Raw genomic sequence first — 22,233 nt, 5'->3', positions numbered from 1 at the left:
GAACATTTTCTGTCTATTACTTGATGAAAGAACTGAGAAAACGCAAAAAAACGCTAATTTTGGGCGTATATTTGGCGTTATTTCAAATTCCTTCTAACACAGCATTATTACACCCCAGCTGAGCTTCTGTAGTAAATTTGAACATTTTCTGTTCATCTGTTCTCGATAAAGCTGAGAAAGCGCAAAAAACGATGGAAAACGCAGATTTTGGGCGTATCTTTGGCGTTATTTCAAGTGCCTTCTAACACAATATTATTACACCCTAGCTTAGCTTCTGTACTAAATTTGAACAATTTATGTTCATTTGTTCTCGATAAATCTGAGAAAAAGCAAAAAAACGCTAATTTTGGGCGCATCTTTGACGTTATTGCAAATTCCTCCTAACACAACATTATTACACCCTAGCTGAGCTTCTGTACTAAATTTTAACATTTTCTGTTCACTTGTTCTCGATAAAGCTGAGAAAACACTAAAAAAACGCTTGAAAAACGCAGATTTTGGGCGTATTTTTGGAAATTTTTCCAAATCCGTTCTTAGTGCGCCTCTAAAGGGCCAACTGAACATACCAAATTTGAACGTTTTTGGTTCGGTAGATTTTTAGTTCTGCGAGTGAGTGAGTCAGACAGTCAGTCAGTCAGTCAGTGAGTGCCATTTCGCTTTTATATATATAGATATGAAAAGTGATCGGGAAGAAATTATAAATACAGTACTTTTTAATTTGGATAATTTATTAAAGAACAATAATTTTCAATAATATAAAAATACGAGTACAGTATTGCAGATAAACTGATCATAGAAACATAAAAATTTACTCACAGGAAAACATGGTAAATTGACTCTGTCATAAAAAAGTGAATGATATTGGCATGATTCTCCATGAGCGAACAATATTATCTAATATCCTTCCATCATGTCTGAATGTCAAAAGACACTCAGCTGAGCCTTTTAGAATACAAGATTCTATCAATACTCAAAAGTTTGACGGCAGCTGATAATGACCTGTGCAAAACTGCCAACTCTAGAGGAATAAGCTCTAGAAACGTTTGAGAATTCTCAACAAAAGTATGAGAGTTGAAAAATGACAAAATGATGTTACCCAATAATATCAAGGAATCGTTATCCATGTATTTACAGTCTAAAATAGTTTTGATGGAGTGAGAAACAAATTCATAGGAGGTAGATTTTTCATTAAGTGATAATGAGGAAATATTGGAAGACACAGAATCATGCCAATTATTCAGAATTCTTCTACCATTGACAATCGGTGGTAAATTATTATGCGCCGCCTTGGATGACAGAGAATAATATAAAGTTTCTAGAAAGATACTATTTGCACCAAATACCAACAGTTTATTACTAATTGTGTAGTTCAATAAGGTAATCAAATTATACAGAGAAGAATGCAACTGAATTCCAATGTCCTTAGTGGGTGAACTTATATTCAATTGAGATACATTGGCAGGAGATATTTTCAATGTGTTAATGCTAGGCAGGAGTGAACAATCAATTATAAAATCACCAAATTTAAAATAAGAATGTGAGTGATTTTGCAAAAATACAACATCTTCTTCCAAAACTCCCTGTAAGCTTGATATTCTTTTCAAACGAATAAAACATTTAACAGGGTCTGATAATATTATATTCGTGATCAATAAAATTGGCAGAGTTTTAGATAGATTTTTGCCAAGCACTTCATTCAAAATTGACATCAAGTCATGTTCCGTATTTTTAAGAGTACGCTTTTCGGTTTCTGTTAGGTGATAAACAATTAAAATACTCTTGAATTCTTTGGTTTGGATTGAAGATGATCTGATAAATTCTCCTTTCAACAAAATTCCGTTACAAACGGATGAATCTGATATAGATGAGGGTTTTCGTATCTTTTACAAAGGACATTGAAATTTTCATGTATGAACTTTATTGTACTATCGTCAATTTCATCAATGTTGGAGAATGAACTGATCCATTTATGTACAACTTTAGTGAACATACTACAAACAGGAGCTGCAAATCTAGTAGAAAAGAAGTTGTCGATGATTTTTCTCAATGAATCTAAATTTAATTCATCAATTTTTCCAGAGTACTCCAACTCAGCTAGTTTCACAGCATTTTGAATGCAAACTAACTGGTTCAATTTTTCACTAAAAACATCATGTTTCAAATCATTAGTCAACACTCTACAAATTGCATTCGTATAAAAGACGAAACGTTTGATTCCATCTCCCAATTCAGTTTCAATACTTCTAGCGCAATTGATGATTATTTTATAAACAGGATCGCACAGCTCTTTTTCAGTTATCACATGGTCTAGTATTTGGGATGCAGATCTGGTAATGACCATTTGGCCGTTTTGCTTGTGAACCATAACTGCCCGACCCTTGCTGCCATAGGCTACTTTCAACAACCAAGTCATATAAGTACATGCATCCGAGATTCTTTTGGGAATACTTTCATGCCTGCAACAAATGAAATACCTAGAATAATATTTGTGTTCTCCATCTATAACATGAAATCGTGAAGGTCACGTGATCTACAAGGACGAGTATGATATTTGTTTTATCTATCTACCTTCATATTTGTTATTATCGTGCCACAACATGTCACGCAAGGTGAACTTGATCATTCATAATATACAACATGTTTGAATACTGCGAACATGACATCAAGAGTTTGGAATTTAAATTTGCAGACACTTGAAATCAGTGAATTTTTCGGCATAAAAGACTACAGTATAATTATTTACACTTCTATGAGAATACTAATTATTAATCAAATGGTTAATAGACGTAATAGGTTACAGACGTAAAAATACAAGTAATTACTGCCACTTTTCAAGCTGGATTTATAGATTTAGAGGAGTTTATCCTGGGATTGGATAAGATAAATATATTCTAATCATTCAGTTAGGCTAGTAAAAAGGAATTCCTCTCAAGGAATTTCAATGAGTTATAGATATATTGACCGATAGAAACAAGTTTGTACATCCACATAGAAAATACCTGAACCATGTCACACATATAGAACAAAAAATACAATAGGCTATGTTCAAATCCACATAGAAAATATTAAAGACAACAATCTTTTTCAGATGTTATTGAATAAATAATTTTTTAAGATTGGGAATAATGAATTCTATTTAATGAATAGGAAGTTGAATGATATCTAAATTTATTTATAAAAATAGAAAACAATATCAGACAACCTCCAAAACTTCTCTTCTAATTGATTTTGAAAATAATCCAAGCCAAGGTTGGAAGTTGATAAACTCTCGATTTATCAGAGATTTCACAACAAGATTGTCAATTTTTAATCTGTGAGCTGTTAAAAAAATGCAGAAAACAACGCCAGTTTGAAGGAGAATGAATCAGTTATTATGATAACTTACCCTTCCAGCTCTTTCTGCAGATTCGTCGTCGAGAGTGTAGGCAGGATGAAACTTCTTGACGCCATCGCTGTCAATAAAACTCAACTTCGGATTGGGAAACGTGTTGCTCTTGTTTCCAATGGAGGTGTATCTGAATAGAAAAATTATGAATATTATTGAATATCATGTGTATGAATAGTATTCCACAGTAATACAAAAAGGATGTTGATCAAAATTGAAAAATTAACGCAGTTTTCTGATCAACCTTTCTCTATCTTGTATTATAATTATAATTGTCGTAATAGGCAATTAATTAAATTTCAATTCTGAAATTAAATCTGAATTACATTTTGAATCTTCCAACGCACACTAACATATTCTTGATAAACTAATCCAATTGCTAGATATTGTGTGAACTATAACATTCAAGAAACTGTTAAATATGGAATATAATGAAGTTTGTATAATAGGAAAAAATCATTCCAGGAAATTTTCAAATTACAAATCAATACAAAAATTACTCAATACATTTTTTGTTATCACCAAAATTTCCAAATTGCTTCAACAACAAATTTCTACGCTGAACAAGTTGTGACTGTAATACGTCATTAAACTAGGTACAACTGGAATTATCCATAGCATTTCATAATGTAGTGTTAACTGGAAATTAGTGAAGGTAGTATTTGAACACTAGACTTCAAATGTTTTTCAACAAGTTGCATGCTGCAAGTTACTGCGTGTTTGTTATTGCGATGTATTATTAATGAATTGACTGTAACAGTAGCTGTGGTGCACGTGGAATTGTCGGGCTTAAAATGTATGTCTTTTAATTCTATATTCTGTGGATTTGAAGTTTGAAAAACTCAAATTATCAATAGATTTCGCATAATTCTAAAAATCAATACTTACAAACATTTTCATTTTTCTCTAGCAATCACTTTATACAGAAAATCAGACAGATTAGTATTATTCTTTTTTGCAAGAGTAATGACTGTGAATAGTTGGATAGAGGAATGAGTTATTTCATTTATAGGATGATTCCATGTATTTTCATACTTGCATTCCCGTATCTACATAATATTATAAATATTGACTCCTATTTGCCAAGTTTAATCACATAACACATTTTGCAACACTCTTCATTTCTTCGGAAGTTTGAACATATCATCAATCGCTTTCAAACATTCATTGTCAACAATTTCATTGGATCATGATGAAATATAACAACCTGTTTGCCTTTATCGCGATTCTTTGAAGTTCTATTAGGCTATTACACATAAGAAAAGAAACCAAGCTACACAATATCATTTAATAAATTAGTGGAAGCTTTGGTAATTATGTATATGCATAATATTACTGTTTAAAGTGGAATGGAAAGATTTAATCATGTAGTTACAGAAAACTGATTCACTCTGGTTGAAAGCTGAAAGCTTGCTGATCCGACACGTCAGTGGAAGGAGTGTCCACAACAGCATGTCCGTTGCCACTTTTCAACTTGTTCGAACTTGAACTTTTTCTCGAATCAATTTCGCTCAACTTCCTCTCGTAGAACGACTTAGTCCGATCAGTGTTGAACTTCAAACTAGCACTAGGCTTGATTTTCTTCGTCCCATGCGTGAAAATCTTTCTCACTTTCATGTAGACAGAGATGAAAACAGAAATAATGGCTGGCGAAGACGATAACAGTAGTTTCCTGATAGTGGAGGCACTGAGAGTTTCAGCATGAGGTATGGCGTGGTCGTATTTGGCAACCGCTACATAACACTCAAATTCTGAGGTAGTATTGGAGTAAGTATTGAAGAAATCAGCACAAATATGTGGAGAATGGAAGCCACATCCATGACTATTCACATAGAATCGACTTATCCCTGAGCTGTTGTCTTTCGATAGTTGATAGCTAACAAGAATTTGTCTGCAAAAGTACAACGGTGCAGTGCAGCTCTGATTACAAGAAGACCATTTACATTCATCAACATGTTTGTACTCGGAGTATTGATGAAGATAACACTTGCCATGTTCGTAATGAGTGGTCAAGGACACCAAAACAGGAAGTGTAACTATTATAAACGAAACTATTGAAGACAATACAAGCAGTATAAGAAGGACAACACAAAACCGTCCCTCAGTGTCTTTACTGAAGCAACACATTTCGACGAGTACATAAAAAATGAAAGTGAAACTCGAAATAGAACAAAACGTCTATTAATAGTTTGATGGAGAACTTTCTTAAGAATGAAGAGTGGGCTGTTGGGTCACTTTTACCGGCGGGAGACACTACGCAACTGGTCGGTGGGAAACGATTGAAGAAGCGCCGCTATTATCTGCAAAGTATTTCTGTTGAATGTCAGTTACGTCATGCGATCGGGGATTTGAACAACCCCACAACTGATGAATAATTGAGCGCAATCATTCAGACACGAAACGAGTATTATAAGTCCACTCGTTACACGCCTGGAATGATCAATTACACTAAATCAAATTATCAATTCTTGATGGCCGAAGACACTGTTTCTCAAATACACCAAGTTTATACTAATGTCAATCTATAAATGCCTAAAAATATTTGTTTTAGCTGAGTTATTTACAGCCTACACAGAAAGCGAGACGCAATCCATCAAAGCCAGGGCTTCAGCAAATAATAGAAAGTGGTTTTGGTTATGGATCGATATGATGTACATTTCTAGCATATTACTATTTGCTATACGGAAACCAACGCAACATTAGAAACGGCAATTTGACAACAAATCAATACCCATCAACATCAAAAAGTGGAAATCGATTGTATTACAGAATGACGACAATGAGAGATTTGTGCGATTTTGGCGAGATAGAAAATAATATTTCATTAGTGATGACACTCGAATGACACGGTTAATGTTGTATAATAAGAATACAATATTATAACTTCTTGAACAATAGCTTTTAAAATAAAGTGAAAATTAAGAGTAAGAGTAATTACCCTTGAGAAGCAATCGTGGAAGCAATTAGTAGATGAAGAATTTTATTATTCTGATATACTGTATTCAAGTAAACATTAAAACGATTTCGCTGTCAAAGGTCAAAGCTATTTCTATACTGAAAATCAAAAAGTCTGCTGCTTTTACTTCAGCAAAAACTTGGTGAACTTGGTGAATATTTGTTTTTTGATCAATAAGAATACATCAAAAATTCTTGGTTATAACTAAATCTCAATCTAAAAGAACCATCAGTTCTAATTTAAAAGCAAATAGCTCTTATCACTTGATGATTATTGCAAACCTCAAAGTGCTCAACAATTCACTAAACCAATTCCTGCACAAATTGCAGTTGGAATATTACACTTTTCAAATGTTAAATAAAAGTAAATGAAACGTAAAAAGCGTGAAACATCTACTGTACTGTCAAGTTTTAAACTGGTATCAAGAAGTCTATTTACCCTTGATCGTAGAGGATACAGTAAGGAACCTTGAGATCCTTCAGAAACGTCCACACGTTCTTATAAGTCCATTCTAGAAGTGGATTTATCCTCAACAGCTTGGGCCAGCCAGCGTCAGTCATCTAATTAAACATATACAAAAATTATAATTTGTACTATAGTTCTCACAAAATTTATTCCATACAATATTTTGAACTTATAAGAAATGCATTTAATTAAATTAGATAAGGGGACAATCAGTGATTACATGAGAATTTTATTAGTAACCTACGAAAAACTAAACTAAATTCTTGATATAAACGAGTACACTGGTAACAAAAGTTGCTGTTTTTAAGGGATGAAAGCTTGCTGTTATAAGCTAGAAGATAATGGTTTAATTAGAAATATTGTGAAACTTTTACAGAAACTTCGTGATGAATTCATAAATTTGAACTCACGGGATTTATGGATCATATGAAAGCTTTCATATATTTAAAAGAAATGCTATCATTTACTAAGAATCCTAAGAATTAAATCAGCCACCCAAAACTATTTTGTGGAAGGTGCACCAAAAAAGCTTATAAGAAAAATGTATTGTAGCAAGATGCACCCAAACAATAGTGAATAAAGTTGAATACATAACATTTATGAAAGGGGGAAGTTGTGATCAGCGATTTGTGATAACTTGGAAAAAATATGTAGGAGAATCTATTAATTTATACAATCTCTCAATTGCAAAATACAATATTTTTGAAGATTCCATAATGCATTCGAGACGCATTATTTAGACAGCAAGGTTAATCTAATTCCAGGACTGTAGCAATATCAAGGCTAAAAACAGTTGGAACTAAAAAGTTCTACTTGAAAATTTTCAACTAGAGTCAATGCCAAGAAATAGAACAATGAAGATCATAGCATTGTCTCCATTTCAAATCGACAAGCGAAAATGACTTTGAATGAATTGAAAACAAACAATTGAATGAATCATGAGGTGGGAATATAATTACCATATTATATTGCATGGAGCCTCCATGTGGATCAGATCTGCGGGTTCCTAGGAATCCAGCCACGAGTTCAGGGTTTTCAGCCAGCAAATCGCCCAGACCTTCCCTTATTGGAACTCTATTGTGAGATACAGGAACATTGTACCTGAAAATTACATCGAAACATTAGTATTCACGATTGAAGAATAATTAATTACATACCCTATACGCAAAGTCAAAGATAATAATAAGACAAAGATATTAAGGTAATATGACAAAGATATTATTGGACCAAATACTGGCGCGGTATAAGAAAATTTTATAGAAAAGCTTAGATTAACATTGAGGAATATTAATTATGGAAATGATCAATGATTTTACTAAAATGATATTGAACATTCAAACTTGTTCCTAGTAAGGAGGAGTTTGTTCTTAAAAATAAAATTTCGAACCAATAATTAATATCTCAAGGTATTCATTGATGTTCGCCTATATACGCTTCGATAAGCTGTTTTAAATCAAATAAATATAATTTTATTAGAGACGATAAATACCATGAACAATGTCAAACGAACTCACAAGTTTTTTTTAGATATTATTTATCAAATTGATCAAATTACAAGTATTAGGTCCGGTTGCACAAAAGCCTCTTGAATTTTAATTGCGATTAGATGCAACGAGAAGCAATCAGAGTATCAGAGAAGGCTTTTTCGAATAGAATAAGGCTTCTGTCATTGGTTCAGGTGGCATTTAATCACGATTAAAATTTAACAGGTTTTTGTGTAACCGGGCCATAAAGTTTACTAATATCGTGTTTGTAAACTTGAGTCAAATTGGTAGTGAATTTTAAAATGAAAAATAAATTTTATAGGTACATAGATAAGTGTGAATGTCTAATTTTACACGTCAAATTTAATATTTAATCATCAAATAGTATCATGAATTAATTCGTTTAAACTTACCGTTTTATAGTAGTTTCTATGAATTCTTCTAGCTCTGGAAACGGATCATTGGATTTGAAGTGAACTGCACGTATTTTGGGAAGAGTGTTGAATGTTTTCATCCAAACTGCAGCCACAACATGGAGTAGAGCCGTACAGTCCTTTCCTCCATTGAAATTAATGAACAATGATTCCGGCTTATGCGATGCGAACGCTTCTTCAACTACCTAGCATGGAAAATAACGAAAATTGCTTATTGTTACAAAGATAGATAAATACTAAAACAACAATTGGTAGTGTTTCTTGAGGTTTACATCCTTTTACACAACCTCCAACAATTGCACTCCCCACAAACAGATGTAGTGACCACCTGTTATGGTTTCCATGGTAACCCAACATAAACAACTTTCACTACTCTACTAATCGATAATACTATAGTGTAGTCCAAGTTATAATGGCAGTGTTTGTTTAGCAATTGTATTGCTATCCTTGTCTATCATTCAATAAAGCGGATAGTGATATCTCTTTCTCGCTTTGCTCTGTTGCCAGATCGTCTTTAAACAATGTAGAATTAATGATTAATTGAAAAATATTTAATCTCAATTATGAAAATTCATTATGAAATTATTGAAAAATATCATTTCTTGCTTAATAAAATATAATTTATTATTTTAAACTAGAATGAACAGTTGATATTACATCAATAAACCTGTATCACCTAGGTACCGTCTGTAGAAAGCATTGACATGACAGAGGATCGGCAACGTTGTTCTATCTTTCTTCACTACCATTCTAACGTGGACCTCACTATAAAACAGACCTACATGAAGTCGAATTAATTTCACCTAAATGGATAAGATAAGAAAACAAAGGCTTTCAAAGAACTAGGTACTCTATTCTGAATTTTCTATAACAAAATATCGATAGAATTAAGATTCTTATGAATTTTTTACTTAGGCTATTCACTACATACACATGCCAACTAATAATGAGTTGTGAATAGAATAAAACATCAAGTTTATACGGTCGTATTGATTAAAGGAACTGGATCTATCCAAGATCCGGATTAGTCAAGTTTTATCTAGTTTTCCATGCTGGACAATACTGTAAATTGAGAACCAGAATAACCTGGAATAAGTAATATTGTGGGTGGTTTTGAATAATATATGCGCTTGAAGTTCTTGTGTGACCAGAGAGATTTTGCTTACCTAGTTATTAGATTGGATAGCGAATACATGAGAACAAATAAATTTCGACCGCATAAAAAAATATCAAAATTGTCTACAGCAAAACTTCAAAATACTTTTCTAATTTCCTCAACTTCTTGATAATTTTACTCAAATCACTACTTAATCAAGCGAAACAAGCGAGATATTTTTGAATAAAAATATTTAAAAACACTATAGGGCTATATAGTACAGTAAAATCAAGAATCTGTGATTTTATAGGTCTATAGAAGTATGCTTTTATATTTCTTCTAATGAAGCATATATCACAAAGCTATATTTCAATAATTAATAAGGGTTTGGAAGATAGCGAATACTACTCAACGCTCATACTAAGCAAGCTTGTTTTTAAAATAAGTTACTCTGCTTACAATCTAGTTAGTTGAAACAAGCTTACAGCCAATCAAATAATATCGATGTTGGCAGATTGTGCGAATTTGCGTCTTCACATGCAACCCATGTGGCTGATTATAATACACAGACATCTGTGTTGTCACATACAGTCACATGGGCTGCAGGTCGTGAGTTCACACAATCTGGCAACGCCGATATTAGGACTGTAGGAAGCTCTGGAAGCTCAAGTCTCAACCAATTTCATTCCAACTACAAGCAAAGATAAGAGCAAATCACAATGCAAAACTTTCCATTTCCTCAATTTTTAAATCTAGTTTCATTGACTTATAATACAGAGAAAGAATAACATACAGTATGCTACATGACATGTATTTGCGAATTAGTAAGCAACATTTAAGAGAATATGTAATAATAAATGTAATTGTAAAATAGCAGTAAACTCACTTTGATAGATGCCTTCAAGACGGTTGCAAATTGAAGATCATTGGTATTGTTTGCTAGATCATACACGTCTTCACCAGCAGTGGCCAGCACAGGGTCCACGATGCATTGCTCTGGCAGAGACGAGCGGAGAAACTCCTCAGCCTTCATCACCTCCATCTCATCCTTACTTTCCAATGTGACTCTGGTCTGATAAAACTTACTACTCAACACGGGATACGAACCAAACACAACACTCTCCTTGAACACATCGACAGCCTTGTTCAACGCGCTGAGAATAATGATTTCATTACAATCGAAAAACAAATTTCTGTGATGCAGTTCCCTCAGGATGTCGTTGAAGTACAACTTTTTCACCTCTTTGAAGCACAATCTCATCAGCTCAGGAATTCCGGGGAGGACAATAACATTGGATACCTTCACAATAGGATAACCGTTCCAGGACTTGAACGGTTCTTCGTTACCAGTCGGTATGATTACTATTTCACTGCCAACTGGTATGTTGGCGATACGCAGCTGCGGGTTCTTATCCATATCACCGGTTACGTTACCACAGTACGACTTGTAGTAATCCATCATTTGACTGTTCAACATTAGTTCGGTATTAAACGCTTTTGCGACACCTTCATAGGTTACATCATCGTGTGTGGGACCAACACCACCCGTAGTTAATATGTAACTGTAATTACTACTCTTCATTGTACGGATTTCATTCGCTATTTCAGCAACTGAATCTTGTATGACCGATATTTTTCCTATTTTGATTCCCAGAGAATAGAGCTCCTTGCACAAGAATCCGGAGTTTGCTTCCGATACATGCCCCTTCAGAATCTCATCTCCGATTATAATTATTCCAACTGACATGTCTGGCATTGTAGATGATCTGTTTCTTCTAATTTCAATCAAAAATTTGTTTTTTACAATGCGCTTATGATAAAAGTAATGATTTGATCGGAATGGAGTTACCGCGCAGCCAAGTAACCTGACAAAAAATGTAGAGGCTATTAATAGTAAAATGGATACAGAAATATAGGATTAAAATTTAACCATAAGAGCTCCTAGCATCGATAAACGGTTATTTTTTTCTGATATCTCTCATTAAGATCGCTTTTTAAATGATATTTTCCTAATTACTGTCATTATAATATCTTACAACAGAAGTATATAATTAACATTGTTAAATTCTGATTTTTATGATGAACTAATGTGTACAAGCATTAAATTCAACATGTATTTGACCGACGATTATCATATCTTCTGTCTACAGTAGGTCATGAAATAATTATTATGAACAAACATGACATGACAGAAGGTCTATTATTACTAATTATTATATACGGTACCGTACCATAGAAAATGTATAAACTAGTTGATGATACAAACAATAAATACGCAAAAACTCCTTAAAATAAATATAATTACATAGTATTAACACTGAGCTGTAACAAAATGAATCAACATTTCATTTTTTCGATTTTTTCCAGGGCTTCACTCTCAAGTCTTTCACTGGCTTCAAACTTTTTTATCCTTTCCGCCGGGCTTTCTGTTTCCATCACTACTTGTTTCTTTTCTTCTGGTTTCCTCTTCAGTACATTTGTTTGCAGCTCGTTCCATTGGTTGTCAACTTGAGCCACCTTTTCCTTCTTGTTGACTTGCAACTGTAAATCAATAAATAATATCATATCAGTACTTCCTATTCACACTCCAGAGCAAAGCAATGAGTTTTTGGTCAAGTTTTCTTCAATATAGGAATGGAAAAGTGTTTTCTTACATTTTTCAAGTTCATCGCGACAGGCTTGGCTTTGTTTTTTGCTTTAAATGCGCGGGAACCGGCCACTTTGAACACATTCTTGGCTACTTTCTGATTGCGATCTTTTCCCATGGCTGTCACCTGCTGAAACACCAACAACTTTTTTTGAGGTTTTTTGTCTCTTTTTCATTTTTCACTTCACTTTCGTATCGGCTAAACCACATTGATAAGGTAAACAATTAGAAATGACATGCACAACGTAACAACTGTTATATAACTTTTACTATACAACTCGATAAGATGTTATTAACCCATAATGGATAAAATTATCTAGATAAAGTAATTCTGAAGAGTTCTCAACATAATAATGAAATAACTATGTACTAAAGTATAGCTATTATTCGCCATTTCATAAGTTTTATTCATAGAAAAGTTGCAATATTATATTAATTTGTTGTAATAAATTATAAGTTGAAATTTTCATATTTCATTGAATTGTTGATTGATGACAGAAAAACTCTTTGGATAAAAATAGAATGAGTAGTGCTGAATGATTAATGAAGTCAATATTCAGGAACAATCAGTACTTTGAGGCATTTAAAAAATAGGAAAGCTGATAACTAATTTTTAGATTGGATGTTTCAACTTCTGTCAGTATTTATTTGACAAATTGAAAATCATTCGTCCAACTGTTTACTGCTACTTACTAGGCTTTATAAAATAATATTTTCTTGAAATCAATTCCATAAATAACTCGATTTTAATGTGGAACTCAACACTTTGATTTGAAAATCTCTAAAATGTAAAAAATTATGGTAAGTTTTGAACTCAATCCATTGGTGTGCAATTGATTGAATTGAAGAATACAGCCAACAAATAGATGTATTATTCAAGAATAAGTATATTATTAATAGTTGTGAAATAATAACATAGTACGCTTTTGAAAACTTTCAATATAAAATAACAACTATATTCAGATTGATGATTTAGTGTATAAATTTAAATGGACATAACCTACATAATATTTGGACAATTTAAGACAAAATTAGGAAATTGAAGAAGTTTTGGGCAATAGCCGGTTTTTTCTTTTCCGACTATTGTATTGTTTGCTCTATCCAATAAATAAATAAAACAAAATAAAAAACAAACAGTTTCGGAAGCTTACTCCAAAACGTTTTTAGAAGGGTACTATGCTATTACTTTACATCTAACAAATTGAATAGCCTTGAAGAATTACGTTTCTAGAAAATATATGAATAGTATAATATTATATTATAGAACATATGTAGTTTTCTATACACCTATAACAAACAAAATAGAAACATTATCCAGTACAAAGATAAAGTCAAAATTTATACAACATTGTATTTTTATCAACCGTAGAAATAACTAATTAAAAACCGATTTCATAAATGAAATAAGACTTTCATTGCAAGAGTCTTAATTCAAGTCGGTGCAACTATCTTCATGTTTTCGTTTGGTGCCTCGGTCAACCAAAACCTCTATGCCAAGTTTCAAGGTGACACGAACCATGTCCTTAGTGGGAGACACATGTCTCACATAGAACACCTCCATGACATCATCACTCAATTCAACACCAAACCCTTTTCTCACAAGCTCTTTTGCCTCATGCTCTCTCTCAGAAACGTTTGTCTCTGATGGAGTTGTTTCATGTTCTCCTTTCCCATCCCCTTTAACAAAAACGTACACATGTAGGATCACATCAGATCGTAGATCCGTGAATTCTTTGATGGAGAATATTCCTAGGAAACTTTTGAGAAGTGTGTGTGAAGACTCGGGGAGATTAATTACTACGTTGGCTCTTGGGCGTTTAGCGGTGGTTTCTTTATCAGTATTTTTCAGTAAGTGATTCTTAATTACAGTTTTTATGAAATCATTGCCGTCCATATTAAAAGGCTCGATGAGACCTTTCAACTTATTGAGGGAGATATTTTTGTTGAGGTAAGTGATTGCATCCGGATTGAGGTCATTGGCCAAAACCTTGCAGCCTTTCTTGGCAGCCATCACTGCAAAGGGACCCACACCGCAGCACACATCATACAGAACATCGCAACTACGAAGGGTGTTCACCAATCTCGAGTGCTCAGTTGTCAGACGCGAATTCCAATACACTTTCTTGAAGTTGAATTCGAAGACACACTGGTTCGCCTTAACGGTGACGTCGAAGTTATCTTCACCAGCTAGCAGTTCCATTTTGAAATGTCGGAACTGTTCACTGATCGAATCCAACTTGTTTACAACAGTTTTCACACCTGGTACTGAATCTATCAATATCTGAGCGATAGTGTGTTTGTATTCTAGAAGCTCTTCCCGTAAATTGAGATGCGCAATATGACCTACTACAGTAAATCCTGAGAAATTTAGATTCAATGGGAGAACAGCTTTTATCAAATCATTCAACAACCAATTGTCATAAGTTATCTCTAAATTAGTGAATCTAAAATCATCTTCTGTGACCCCAACATTCTTCATTTCCTCTTTCTCTCTACCAAGAAATGAATCGAACGAGAAAATGATATCCGGATCCAACAATATTGTCCGTTTTTGTTCATCCGGAGTTCCATCGTTATCAATATATTGTGTCACCGGTTTGAAGTTTCTGAGATGAATAAGGTACTTGCGAAGAATCTTATGCAGCTTTCCAATATTCTTTGCACATGTGATCAAACAAGGAACGTTCGTAGACTTTGTGAACACTGATTTATCTGAAATATTTTTTAGACCTCTACATGTTTCTGGCGGAACACGAATTGTTCTTTTTATGTCCTCAGAAGATGACATATTAGAATTCCCACGGTTACAAGTATCCATCTCACGTGAGTAATATCAACAGATTCCAAACAGCAATATTCAGATTAAAGTGAATAGCTTGGACTTATTTTTATAGTTCATCAATGATAATATCATTATTGCCACCTTGTTACTCACAGATAATCTCTACTTCGTAGCTTCAAATAGAAACCTGTAGAGGATAGAAACATACACGATTACTTGTCTTTCTCCAATCGTTGAACAATATTTATGCTAAATTCAACAGAACACATATCATCAGAAGCTTTTCTAGAGGAAGTATAAACATTGTATATAATAAACTACAGTCTTCCATATCTAATGGAATGGAGCTCCCAATATTGAAAATTTCCTACTGGTGTAGTACACACAGTCTCTTGGTCACCGCTCTTTGATGGCAAAATTTAAAAGTGTTGAAATTTTCACTTTATTCTAAATAAAAAAGAAAATATTAAACTATAGTCCATGCAAACCTTAGTTTGGAGCACGGGACTTTATAGTAATGTTATTTCTTACGAGAATTGGAGCACAATGTTGCTGTTTTAGGTCGATTCTATGAAAAAGAACAACAATCTCTTTTTTGCTCTTTCCCTCACACAATTAAATAACAGGCTTTCTGGCTTCTATGTAATCTGAGAGCACTGAACTTTCTAAGTGATCACTGTTCCCAATTACCTTAAATTGGGAACAATCCTTCAGCCTTGAAGGGCAGAATGTATGAGTCACCATCACGCTTCCACTAATGATTAAGAGTTACACTGATATTAATACTGACTTCAGTTACAAGCATGAGCTCACTGGAGGAAGTTACTACAGCTACATTAACTAATGTGTTTTCAATAAATAATACGCAAAAACTGGGAGTGGGTAAAGATATTACTGAAGAAGACAAAGGGACTTTACCCAAATAAATTTACTCAATAGAAGGGAATTAGGAAATTCTATAAACTACGAATAAAGCAAATGATTGCTGTAATGGAGCAAATGAACAGTAAGGCGAGCCTGACAGGGCCATGCCGAGCCCAGCCTCTACCTCCGTAAACAAAGTCATAGTGCATTCTGGTGACGTCAGCACAGGTAGGGCTCCTACACCAATAAAAACACTAGCTGATATAGATCAGCTGAAATCAACAAATATGAGTTAGTGTTTTTATTGTTGTAGGAGGTGGTGAGTAGCCCTCCCTACCTGTGCTGACGTCATCAGAATGCACAATGGCTTTGTTTACGGAGATAGTGGCCCAGCCTGGCAGGAGCAGTGACACGTTGGGCTCGACTCGTGAACAAATTGTCCATACACGGTGGACTTCTCCCAAACCCGGCTCGATCAATCGGTTCCTTTGTTGCCAGTTACTTGGGAGTGGCAACGATGATTTTCGTTGCTGCACAATCAAATATAAACAGTGAACATCAATAAAAATAGAAATCTAAGGTGTTAAAGAAATGAGACGGGGCCCCGAAAACAATGGATGGACAGGTAGAAGTTCTAGAGACCCTACAGTGGTCACCTATTGTTATTGAATTTCCACATTTTCGCGGTCTATTGTTAAGGTTTCTACTCCGAGCAATATATTGGTGGACCAGTGTGGTTACTTGAAGGCACTTTCAGCTGTAAACCAGTGGTAGCATACAGTGATTGGATAAACACCCACATTACTATCGATGACTAGTACAAATTTAGTCAAATTTACGTGGTGTGTAAAGCCCAAATCGATTTTTGGACGTACATTTGTTACCCGTCCTTGTAAATTCTGCGAGATTGAATAGGACTTGACAAAGACATGATACACATCATATACGTTTGCCAAGTTGTGTTCAATCTAATAGAATTTGAAAGGACGCCAAAAAAATCGTACGTTCAATAAGTACCAAATTGTATGTAACTAAAGTTAGTCTGTATATAGCTTGTGAGCAAGTTGAGTTTCATCAAATGAACCATTGGGAATAATACAATAATTACAAGTACTTGATCACTGATTTACATTCGATAATTGCAGAAAATACAAGTAACTGATTTAAGGTGCAAAGTAATAGATAAGTTAGTGCTACCAGCTAGAATTGCATTCAAGAAAGCACACGGGGCCACTAATGAGAGTACGGTAATGAAGCAGAATCAGAGGACAATAAAGTATGCTAGTCGAGAGATAGAGGATGCACCTTTTTGGAACAATAGCCCAGTGCACAGGTAGCGCGGCCCCGTCTCCTTTCTCTTACCCCTTAGATTTATATTTTTATTTATATTCAAGAGTAGCCCTAACGGAAAAAAGACAAACAGCAAACATTAAGTTATCAGAGAGTATAACAATAATCTCCAGTTTATAAGGGTGAACGCCATTGATCTTACAGGTGATCATTATCACACTACTAACGATTATTTCTAAGGAGTGATATAAAACGAGAAGAGCATAGGCTACTATACGATTGACCAATTATTGTTGATATTTAATTATTCAAACTGATAAAGTTATTTAGTCTTAATGATTTGGCTATTTTGAAAAATACTTACAGTAATTGAAATGGCCACAGCAGCTCAATGTTTTTCTCAATAGATACAGATGTAGTTTTCTCCTTGAACATAAAATCAATGTATTTTTAATGTAAATAGGATGTGGTCTGATAGAATAATTATTTAACAAGAAGAAAAATAATTTGCTAGGTAGTAAAATCAAACTATCAATTTTGAAACTATATAAAGCCCATGAAACTGTAACATATACGCAATATTTAAATATGGAAAAACTTATATTGAGTAATTTAGATTTTTCCAATCCTACTCTTGCCAAATACCTGCGAAGTAATACCATGATCACCTAGTCAACGGTCAATTGATTTCTCAATGAACTGGGAGTGTTTGCAATGGATTTATTCCAATTTTCTTTCATCAGGATTTAATTATCTTCAAGAATACAAATCCCTGGAGTAAAAATTTCAAGTTTAAACAAAAAAGTAGGTTGGTATCCATTTAGCTTTAAATACATAGAAAAAGACTACAACACAACATAATAATTGCAGCTTAAATATAAATAAGGGGTGGGTATGACTGTTAATTAATCAAGCTAATTCAGAATAACTTGACAAATAGATATGAGTCAATTTGATAATCAATATAAAACTCAATTTATGGAAACTGTTAAAAATTAGCATTTTATAAGGCTGACCGAACAATTGAACAATGCGAATGTTGTAAGGCTGGCCACTAACGGTAGAACATGCATGTTTATCATGCACATACACATGTTAGTCATCAGCAAAAGGCTTTTAAAATAAAATAAACTGGAAAATTACAAATTATAATAAAAGGAAAAAATCAACCTCAATTACAGCAGCGAAGAAAAAATAGACAAAAAGCGTTTCACTATGATCACAAAACAATGTAGGCTATATGCAAGGCGTAGCTTGCAAGGTTAAGGCTGCTTCAGTACTGTCTGAACATGCAGAAACTGACAAAATCAAATCTAATAACGAAGAAAAAAGTGAATTTTCTGAAAATCTGACTATTATTCTTGATGAATTAGGTCGTCTAAGTGATAATTTCGTTGCATTGAGCAAGCGTGTAGGAAATGTTGAAAATTTAAGGTACTCATGCCCCAATACTTCTAGGCGCGTTACAAATTTTTCGGAAACATATTATTGTAATTCTATCAATAATGACGTGACTAACCATAGTTCTACAAATGTTGATGATTTTACTAGGCTATATTTGAAGACAAAGTTGAAGGGAACTTAGCTAACATTAACCTAAGTTCAAATCGACTACATAACCTAGATGTTGTATCCCCTAGTAAAGAGAATCATCAGAAACAAAGTGTAGGTAGACCTAATATGAACTTGCGTGAAAATTTGACTACAAAAACCGCTGTTCAACAAAGCTTTACTTATGCTGATTCTGTCAAGTCCAAATTTCAAGATAGAAAAAAGTAATAGGAAGAATCTTAGCAGAGTTTCTAAACCAGTGACTGTTGGAGATAAGCCAGCCAATTCATCAGGCCCTAAAAAAAATTATTACAGGCAGTTCACACTGTGAGCATGAATTATCGACTGCAGGTAGGAAAGTTTTTATATTTGTTTCTCGTTTTGTGCCTGATACAAATGTAATTGAGGTGAAAGACTATCTGAATAGTAAAAAACAAGCTGACTATGTGGTTGAAAAGTTGAATGCAAAATTTCCAGAGGAGTATTCATCATTCAAAATAGGAGTGCCTTCCAGTTTGTTGAGTGAGGTGTATGATTCTGACTTTTGGCCAAGTGACATTCTGGTGTCCAAGTTTTTCAATAGAGGAAGGAAACAACCTGAAGCAGGTGATTTAAACTGCATTCGCCCGAAGCAAATAGATGTGAATTAGTTCAGCTGGATGCTCAGAGTGAGGATAATTATTCCCTAACCAATTTTAAAATGATATTTGTAAATGTGCAATACTTAAGATCAAAAATTAATTTGGTTTCTCTCTTTGTTGGAAAGTCATATCCTGATGTCTTGTGTATAAGTGAGCATCATCTTCTTGGCCAAGAGATTGAATTCTACAATACTATTGAACATTTGAAATTTGGAGCAGGATACTTTCGCTCAAATCACAAGAATGGAGGAACTGCAGTCTATCTAAGAGAAGATTTATTGTCTTGTCCTGTCGACGTGAGTATGTTTTGTAGGGAACTTGACATTGAACTATCTGGAGTAAAAGTCGAAAAATACAATGTAATTGTCATCGTTCCCCAAATGTTGAGCGTTTTTTCACTGCCATGGACAATTGTATGGCAAGCCTGAACAAGTTGAACATGCCTATAGTCCTTGGCGGAGACGTAAATATCCACTTGAATGAAGAAAACAGCATATATCACACATTCACGTGTCTGCTGCAAAGTCATGGATTGTACATCACGAGTCATGCTCCAACTAGAGGTGACAACTGCTTGGATACCATTGCAACCTTTCTTGACTCCTGGAACTATGAAGTGGACATCCAGCATCCTATGATTGCTGATCATGACGCTGTCATAATGAACATGTGGCTGAAGTCGGTGAGTGAACCTTCAGATTCTGTACCTTGGCACTCCAATTACTTTAAATCTTCTAGAAAAATTGACCCTGAGAGGATTCCACAACTTAAAGCAGCTTGGCCAACTTAGACTGGACCGAAATTCTGTCTGACCCAATGGATGACCCAGAAGAGCTCTTCAACTCCTTTTATAAGAATTCTCTAACGTGTTTGACAGAATCTTTCCTGCAAAAATGACAAGAATCAAAAAGAGCCATCTGGCCCAGAAAATAAATTCATGTAGACAAAAAAGTAATGCCTGGTACACGCCTGGGTTACTTCAGTTTTGTCTTGGCTCTGGATTGCAGAAGGAAATCTTGTCTCGATGAGGAAGAACATCCATAATCAATACATTAAGGCAAAGAGGATTTGCAGGCAGGAGGTGGACCTTGTAAAACGGTAGGCTAACATTAGCTCAATCACTGTCGGCCGATCTTCATCAGACTGGGTATCTATAGGATGTTCAACCAGTATATTCTGCTCTCCTTGCTACACAAAAAGTAATTATCACTCAATGACAAGAAGAGTCAATAAGCATTCGTATAATACCAGAGGGAAAGCTAAAATTGATGTACCCTTCTGCAGATTGAACAAGAAAAGAGACTGTATCCCTGTACTGGCACAGAAGATCTTCAACGCGCTGCCAGACATGGTGAGGGATCTGGATGACAGAAGTTTTGGTAGAAGGATTAGAGCCTGGCTGCGTGGGATGCCATTCTACTCTGTGGCTGAATACTTTGAGGCCGACAAGTCTTTAACTTGATTCAAGTGATTTAGAGGAAACCGACCAACCATCTCGATCCACTTTTAAGCTTTAAAAACGTTAATGTTTGACAAGTTTTGTATAAATTTTTACAATCAACGACGACCAAATTAGGTCTGAATATAAAAAGACGCCGTCCATCAAGGAAGCTGGTCAATGACGTAGGACGGAAGTATGAAATATGAGCACTGTATTATGCATGTTTGACTTCTCTTGTGAGCATGCCCCGCATGGTCACTTTATGGACAGAAAGTTTATTATTATTGTTTTACCGTTGTGTTTAACAGCTAAATATCTAGGCCTATTATATAGACAGTTCTAGAGGTTCAAATCAGAAATAAAAATATAGACAAATATTACCAATGTAATTTTGAAACAATTCTGAATTGAAACTTTGACAGCCTTTCAAATATTATAGCTTATCTACATTAACCAAAAGATATTATTTTTTTTTTTAATTGGAATCAGATTTTACACATTAATTTCATAGATTTCACACTTTGACATTTACAACAAATGCAATCAATATAGTACATCAAATAATCTCTGTAGGCTATAGCATAATATGAGCAATAAATTAGAATCATAGATCATAATATATAAGAATAATTATATAATCATTATTTACAAAATAAATTTAAAGCAATCTAACAGCAAATTCTAACCTCAAATCAATAGCTTACCGTATCGATGAAGGTTTAAAGTGTATGAATATTAATAATTATTTATGAGTGAGATATTGTAATATGCTGAAGTTTATTCAAGTTTTAGAGCAGTCAATTATTATATTATTAAAAAGTTTCAGGAAAACAAACTTAATAAAAAGCAGAATAACCACGTTTTCCCAACCATAACCACAGTTGTTTTCTTTTACGTTTTATTCTTCTTCATTCCTCTTTTTCCATAGTGATGGAAGAAGTGAATTATAGAATTGATCAGAATTCGGAATGAAGAAAGGAACATTCACACAAGGGTGATCATTTTCACATCCACATTTCGTTGGGATCAAATTATTGTTAACCATCGAACACTTATCTATCGAACGACACTATAGTGCGATCCACGTTATAATGGCAGGAATTGATTAATTTTGATGTTGCTATCCTTGTCTGTCATTCCACAAAATAGGTGGTACTATCCTTTTTTAGCTGCATAACAATGCCAAATATGTTTTTG

At 34.0% G+C, this 22,233-nt stretch overlaps 1 protein-coding gene across 5 annotated transcripts; it reads right to left on the bottom strand.

Annotated features, from left to right (window-relative positions):
• Window positions 1-710: 710 nt before the first annotated feature.
• On the bottom strand, window positions 711-22,009 carry LOC111043463 (FAD synthase). Of its 5 annotated transcripts, XM_039429735.1 has the most exons (9): window positions 21,741-22,009; window positions 17,768-17,829; window positions 12,475-12,597; window positions 10,707-12,361; window positions 8,704-8,909; window positions 7,766-7,907; window positions 6,780-6,901; window positions 3,386-3,515; window positions 711-2,456 (listed from the first exon to the last, which is right to left on the bottom strand). In XM_039429735.1, exons 4-9 carry the CDS (start codon window positions 11,574-11,576, stop codon window positions 2,451-2,453), a joined length of 1,476 nt encoding a protein of 491 aa, XP_039285669.1. In that variant the 5' UTR covers window positions 11,577-12,361; window positions 12,475-12,597; window positions 17,768-17,829; window positions 21,741-22,009; the 3' UTR covers window positions 711-2,450. The 5 variants fall into 5 exon arrangements, with proteins under 5 accessions (XP_039285669.1, XP_039285670.1, XP_039285671.1 ...); XM_039429736.1 differs by lacking the exon at window positions 12,475-12,597 and having other exon boundaries at window positions 10,707-11,685; window positions 21,741-22,006; XM_039429737.1 differs by lacking the exons at window positions 12,475-12,597; window positions 17,768-17,829 and having other exon boundaries at window positions 10,707-11,685; window positions 21,741-21,959.
• Between the last annotated feature and the right edge of the window lie 224 nt (window positions 22,010-22,233).

Source organism: Nilaparvata lugens, chromosome 5 (assembly GCF_014356525.2).
Source record: "Nilaparvata lugens isolate BPH chromosome 5, ASM1435652v1, whole genome shotgun sequence".
NCBI lineage: Eukaryota > Metazoa > Arthropoda > Insecta > Hemiptera > Delphacidae > Nilaparvata > Nilaparvata lugens.
This window is presented reverse-complemented; position numbering and strand designations above follow the sequence as displayed.

Excerpts from the sequence above, each read along its gene's own strand:
- LOC111043463 (XM_039429734.1), bottom strand. Across the intron at positions 7,908-8,703 it reads ATAGAAACTACTATAAAACG|GTACAATGTTCCTGTATCTC; the intron begins GTAAGTTTAAAC and ends TGTAATTTTCAG. Across the intron at positions 6,902-7,765 it reads GCTCCATGCAATATAATATG|ATGACTGACGCTGGCTGGCC; the intron begins GTAATTATATTC and ends ATGTTTAATTAG.